This window comes from Tachypleus tridentatus, chromosome 13 (genome assembly GCF_004210375.1).
Source record: "Tachypleus tridentatus isolate NWPU-2018 chromosome 13, ASM421037v1, whole genome shotgun sequence".
Classification (NCBI taxonomy): domain Eukaryota; kingdom Metazoa; phylum Arthropoda; class Merostomata; order Xiphosura; family Limulidae; genus Tachypleus; species Tachypleus tridentatus.
In genome coordinates, this window is record NC_134837.1 from 194,057,423 (window position 1) to 194,064,623 (window position 7,201).

Here is a 7,201-nt window from a genome sequence, read left to right on the forward strand (position 1 = left end):
TCAAGTGCACATACATTTGTTATAGTCTCAATTTGTAATTAATATACACTGAGAGAAAGCTGTCTTTAAGTAAAACAACGGTATTGAAAATGAAGTAGAGATCATAGTATAAAAAGTAATACAGTAAGAATCAACAGCCACAATCACAACTTTATAAAATTCAATTCTTACATTGACCTACAGATAAGAATGTAAATATGTCAAGTGGGGAATATATGTCATGAAATTGTAATTGCGGTTTTAATTATTATTTCAGGATCCCTACTTCGTTTTAAATTCATAATGCTTATTACTCTAAATTATTTACTTTTTATGTTATACCTGTATGAAGTATGTTTTAAAAGGGCCCGCGTTTCTATCCGGATATTTGTATTTAGCGCCATCGTGTGGGTTGAAAACACATTGAAGTACGTGCATGATATGTTTACTATTTACGTTATACCACTTTACATATATATATATATGAACTTTTGTCGGAATATCAGAGTGGATACTCACAGTCTACTAAACAAAATTGGAGAAATCGTGTAGCGATTGTCCGAGTCGTCTAGGCGCTAGCCTCGCTGAGGTGATCAGGTAAAGTGGGTAGTAAGCTAAAATTCTTGCTGTTTTAGAAATTTATATTATATCTGTATTTATATATGTATATAGGTTGGTATTCGCGTGTATTGGAAGTAGCAGAAGAAATGCCATTGTGTAGTAAGAAACTAAGCTTGTGGTAGCATATGATCTAACTTGGTCTCTATACAGCGGTTGTTATTGAATATAATTTCTGTATACTTGGTTGCTCAAAGTCCGAATACCAGTCGCAATATCATTAAATATAAAATAAAGTGAATACCAGAGAATACCAATAAGTGTCAATATCATTTGAACTTGACAAGAGACGTCATCTTTTTTTTATCCAATTTTATCCCATATTAACTTTTTCGTTTCTTCAGAGAAGACATTTTCTTGTATTGTTCTTTATTCTGGACATAAATATGGGTGGTGATTTTGATTACTTCAGTTCTGTTCTTACTAGCTGGAATACCCGTCTCCTGAGTGGAAGTTATGTATATTCGTGGTTAATAAAAGGTTATCTCGGGATATGAAAAGTTTCTCTATTTTATGTATTTCTGAAAGATATATGTTTTCTTAGAGCAAAACCACATCGGACTATCTGCTGAGCCCATCGGGGGGAATCGAACTCCTCATTTTAGCGTTTTAAATCCGTAGACATACCGCTGTACGAGCGGGGTGAAATTATAACAAGATAAACATAAATAAAAGCACTCTTAAAAACTGCAAACATAAAGCGTAAAAGTGGGGAGGATCTACCAAAAGGGGTCAAATTATAAAACGCAAATACGGGCATCAAAAGTGCAAAACTGAAAATCTGTATATATTTCTCTATGGACCCACTGAATCTCCATACTAAATTTAGTGAAGATATACAACAGCCAGTACTATTATACTTATATAGATTTGTAAGTTATTCTCTTCTTGAAAATAGTTCTTCAGAGAATTGGTTGTTTTGAATTTCCCGCAAAGCTACACGAGGGCTATCTCCGCTAGCCGTCCCTAATTTAGCAGTGTAAGACTAGAAGGAAGGCAACTAGTCATCAACACCAACTGCCAACTCTTGGGATATTCTTTTAACAACAAATAGTGAGATTGACCGTCATATTATAACGCTCCCACGGCTGAAAGGGCGAGCATGTTTGATGTGACGGGGACTCGAACCCGTGGCCCTCAGATGGCGAGTCGAGTGCCTTAACCATCTTGCCATGTTGGGCCTCTTTATAGAAAAGTAATAATGAAAAATGCTCTTAAGATGCCTACAAAAAATGTTACCTGGCCAAACGACTATAAAGAGACATAAAATTATTTATTGTGAAATATTTGGTGGGAAACTTTAAGCGTTTTTTTCAGTGGTTTGAACTTTATAATTAATAAAATCTGTTTATTTAATAAATATAATTTTATTGGTTACATTCTCAGCGTCAGAGATACACGTTCAGCTCCACAATTCGTCTGAATAAACTCTTTTTTTTTGCGAATATTAGTTTGATTAAAATGTAGTTGATCTTCGATTCATATGCGAATTAATGGTTTGTTTAAATAAGCATTTCTCCTTTCGAACTAACCCTAGTTTTTCGTTATAATTCATAACGCTGGTGTAGAGAGATTGTTTGATTTCGGTCTTATTCTGCGTGGATTTACACAAACTAACTTCGTTGTTTAAAAATATTAACAAGAAACGTGTGTATAATAAAACATCTCTGTTTGTTTGTTTTCAGTGCTTTCAAAGTGTTTAAAAACTTGGATCCAGAAGGTGTGAAAAAAGATAAATATACAAGAATTCCAACAGAAGCAATACTCAGTTTGCCTGAGTTCAAGGTACATTCGACTTTTTTTTAAAGTACATGATAACATCGACCCGCGAATTTAAAATTCATAAAACTTGTTTTGGTTTAATATCAGATTTCCCATAATTCATCTGTGCTAATTTCGGAAATACTATTCTTTTTTTTTCCTTCTATCATTTAAGGGTATTTTTGCAAATCGAAAAGAAATTTTTACTTGAATCAAGTTATTTCGTTTATCGCAATGAACATTTTTTGTTATAATGTATGGGTTTTATAACGATCGATAAGACTCTCGCGTAGCAATTGGTCTAGAGAAATCTTTCGTCAGCGGTTGTCAACATCTTAAACATTACAAAATGTGACCCAGTTTCAATGAAAAGTATTCACTTATGTAGTTGTTGTTTGTTATTTAGCACAAAGCTACACAAAGAACTATCTGTGCTTTGCTCACCAGGGTTAAAGAAAACCAGTTTATAGTGGTATAAGTCCTCAGACAATACCACTGTATCACTTATGTGAAAGTGCATGTAGCATTTGGTGAAAAATTTGCAAGCGATGGAGGAAAATGGGTTTCATTTTCGGATTCAGCGTATAGGAATTCCTGTAGAACATGCAAAAAATTCAAGATAATAAAACTATTGTAGGCCCTGTATAAATAACGTTTATAACATATAAGTGTTTGTATATTTCAATATTACTGTATCGGTTTCATTACTTAATCTGACGTACGACGTAAAAATAAGTTTAAAAATTAATCACGCAGAAAACATAAGAGTTTGAAATAATATGAGACGTTTGTTGACTGTCATTATAGTAACTTCAAAACAAGAACCATATTTTGCCATATACCACCCAAACTCTGTCTTCATTTTTATTCAAACCTTTTCATTATGCAGTGGATAAAAACTTATTATATTCTACTCAATGAAAGAGGGTCTATGTTAAAAATTTGTAGAGAGAGGTTATTCTATGATATTTTCTGATGATGATAAAGAATTACCTTTCCAACGAAGGATAATAGTTATTGCATTAGCGTCTAACTTCATAAATCACCGTTTCTCTCCTAGTAACTTAGCAGTAAGTTTGTAAGCTTACGACGCTAAAAGTCTGTCTCAATATTTTCGTGATGGACAGAGCACAGATTGCGCTTGGTGTATTTTTGTGCTTTGAATCTAATAAATCATTAACAGCTCGTTAATTCACTGGATTGCCTGCATTCTCTAGCTGTGGTACATGAAAACTGAGATGAAACTTAACCTTTAAAAAAGTTTGTTTGTTTTGGAATTTCGCACAAATCTACACGAGGGCTATCTGCGTTAGCCATCCCTAATTTATCAGTGTAAGACTAGAGGGAAGGCTGCTAGTCACCACCACCCACCGTCAATACTTGGGCTACTCTTTTACCAACGAATAGTGGGATTTGACGTCACATTATGACACCCCTACGACTGAAAGGGCGAGCATGTTTGTTGTGACGGTGATTCGAACCCGTGATCCTCGGTTTACGAGTCGAGTGCCTTAACCACTTGGCCATGCCGGGCCTTCTTCAGAAGAGAAGTAAACGTTTTGTTGTTTGACGTTAATAACAGTTAGCATCTGTTTGAATACAACTTTTATCAAATCACAGGGTTATAAAAGGCGACAACTGAAACTGCATTCGACACAACAGGTAGTTTTCATTGGGTAGTTTTGAGCAAACTAGAACGATTTAAAATTTGTAAGGAAGATAAAGTAAGTTATATTGACTTAGGGCAAATTACTCATTGACAACCATAAGAACCTATCGAATTGGGGGCTTTTGTTATAATTAAGACAAACATAGAAAATGACAAGAGATTCGCAATTCTATGGACCTATTCCTGGATCTTGATAGTATTGGTCCCTTTTGTGGACTAGGAAAACTAGACTTCTTTCTCTTTCCAGTGAGATGGGCTTACCACACTTAAATTCAAGTGTTTGAGATTATATTGATTGGTACTAATTCTAACCTGTATGTTTAATTTGATGTTATTTGTAGTTTATTCGACGAAACTGTTCAGTTTAGTGTTGGTATATGACGTCATCCATGGCGAACTACAAGGTTTCAAGTCTATGCAAGATCAATATATTTCCCTGAATATTCCAGAATAATGTCTCACATGGAAAATATGTATACATAAAACGTCTAAACTCCAGATTCTGCACGTGTAAGAACAACAACAAAAGATTAAAAGCTTTAGACTTCATCTTCGTATCTAGTGTGAAATGCTCAGTTAATTAACAGAAAAAGTTAAAGATTTTTATTCGTGATACCTAGTGTGAAATGCTCTTTAAAGCGAAAAGAAAAGTTAAAGTTCACATGTTCTCTCATCTTTATACTGTTCGATTGGTTGCACAATTTTGAACTTCATAAACTTTTTTTTCTATACATCTCAGATGTTTAAAAGTAAGTTTTGATTCAGTTCTTTATTCATTTACAATTGCCCCCCCCCCAGTGGCTTAGCGGTGTGTCTGCGGACTTACAACGCTAAAAACCGGGTTTCGATGCTCGTAGTGGGCAGAGCACAGATAGCCTATTGTTTAGCTTTGTGCTTAATTCAAAACAACAACAACAGCATTTACAGTTATGAGATCACTTACTTTAATTTAGAATGATCGGTTGTGTTTCTACCTCAGCGAGGCTGGATGGGCACAACAGGAGTCAATTTATCTTCAGTAACTTTATTATAGTCACTCTTTTCTGCGAGAAATTTAAGAAGAGACAAACAGGGAAAGAAAATCACCTTATAATCCAGTGGTTTAGATTCCCAGTTGCTAATTTTGTCTTTTGTCCCTAACTTTGTTTTATTCATTTCTCTATTTAGAATTCAGCGATAATGTATTTTACAGAATAATCCATTTGGGGATCGCTTGTGCAAAGTATTTTCTTCACAAGATGATGATAAGTTATCGTTTGAAGATTTTTTGGACATGATATCTGTTCTGAGTGACGATGCTCATCCTCGAAAGAAGGCGGAGTATGCTTTCCGTGTTTATGGTAAATGTCTCGTTCTGTAGACATTGAAATTACTACTTCGCTATCCTTACATTGAATACAAGCAAAAAGATAAGTCTTGAAAAATTAGACATGAGAAAATATAAGTATTTGAACTAAAAAAGAATTCGATTGTTATAACAATTGTTTTAAAACTGAAATAAATAATTAATTGTATATATTTCACGAACAAATGACAAGTCCTTTACCATTTACCTGTTTAATACCACTTTCAAAAGTTCATATCGTTTAGTGCTAAATTAAGCCATAACAATATTTCGATCAACCAGCTACTCCTTATGAAATCACTTTAGATTTTGATGAAGACGGCTATTTGTCTCGGGAGGACATCGAAACTTTGGTAAACAAACTGACAAACACCAAGATGAACGAGAGAGAAATCAACAGTTTGACAGACAGTATTTTGGAGGTTGCGGACCTAGACAAAGACGGGATGCTGTCTTTCCAGGAATTCGAACACGTCGTGACCAAGTCCGTGGACTTTAAAAAGTAAGAAACAGTAATAAACAGAATGAAAACAACTGTTATATTAAACAAATGAGATAGAAGCTCCTGAAGTGTATTATAAAGACGATTCTACGTAGATACGAAAACAAAATATTTGACGCAATATTTGGTAGTGACGCTAAGGATGCAATGTGTCTCGGAAAGTAAATTTCCTAATAAAGTATATAGTTTATGTGATTAACAAAATATATGGGAACATTTGCATGACTACGTGAACCGTATTACCCTATTAGCGTTATGTCAGAATAACAAAATGCTATATTTGTAAATATATATTGAATACGTAATACCACTTATTTTATAGTCTGTTATGATATTGGTTTAATCGCATTTTGGCCATAATCGTTACAGTCAGTCAAAAGTTTTAGTACACAATACGTTGTTAAAACATTAAATATGATACAGAAAATATTTTAATATATTTACATTTTGTTGTTGTTTTACAACAGTTTCCTAAAACTTACTGTAATTTTATTTGTTGTTTACCATTCAACATTGCCTTGGAACATTAAGTACTGCTGTAATTTAAAACAGTGTCTATCACTTTATGTGGTTACTTATATTTATCTATAATAACAAATGCAAATGAATCATGTCTGGTCCTACTCCCGAAGACATCTTCCAAAATTTTGAACGTATTTATTTCAGGTATCATACATTAGAATATCTGTAGAGTTTTATTAATGATAATTAATAACTGGTATCGAATTATTGACTGTAATTATTCACATATCTTTTTTTTAGCTCATTTCATCTTCGTTTATGAGAGTTTTCTTCAACGTGTAACATGACACTTCAGAAAAGAAATAACAACCAATCTCAATTGAACAGAAGTAAATCAAATTTTACCCAATTCATGTTGTAAAGACTAAGCGAATTTCATTGAATTTCGGGAACTTTGACTTGTATAAAACCACTGTGTATTTGTATAAGCTTCAAGCACAACAGCAGGAAGTGTATAATAAAGATTTTTAAAAGTTTGATGAAAACTGTGGGAACTGATTGCTTAGCTATACAGACAGTACTTTTTCGGCTTGGAGCTTTTCATACTGTTATAAAAAAAGAAAGCAAATTAGCAGAAAAGAAGATGTTTCATGCTCACAATACTTTGGCTGTTTGGATAGTTTAACATTGAAAATTTATACTACAAAAGAAGGGAAGGAAAGGCTTAAAAGTTACCTCCTATATAATTTTATAATAAATCAGGTAATAGTTCTGAATATTAGTATACGTATGTGATGTTTCAAGCTCCCATAAAAGTGGCCCGGCACGGCTAAGTGGTCAAGACACTTGACTCGTAGTTCGAGGT

At 33.6% G+C, this 7,201-nt stretch overlaps 1 protein-coding gene across 4 annotated transcripts in view; it reads left to right on the forward strand.

Annotated features, from left to right (window-relative positions):
• The window catches only part of LOC143239918 (calcium and integrin-binding protein 1-like), a 34,927-nt gene extending 28,046 nt beyond the window's left edge, over positions 1-6,881 (forward strand). For all 4 annotated transcript variants that reach the window (XM_076481568.1, XM_076481567.1, XM_076481565.1 and 1 more), the window contains 4 exons: positions 2,283-2,382; positions 5,220-5,367; positions 5,679-5,874; positions 6,637-6,881. In XM_076481568.1, the coding sequence (XP_076337683.1) occupies positions 2,283-2,382; positions 5,220-5,367; positions 5,679-5,874; positions 6,637-6,658 (466 nt within the window). In that variant the 3' untranslated portion in view covers positions 6,659-6,881. The remainder of the gene's footprint in view (positions 1-2,282; positions 2,383-5,219; positions 5,368-5,678; positions 5,875-6,636) is intronic.
• Positions 6,882-7,201: the final 320 nt, after the last annotated feature.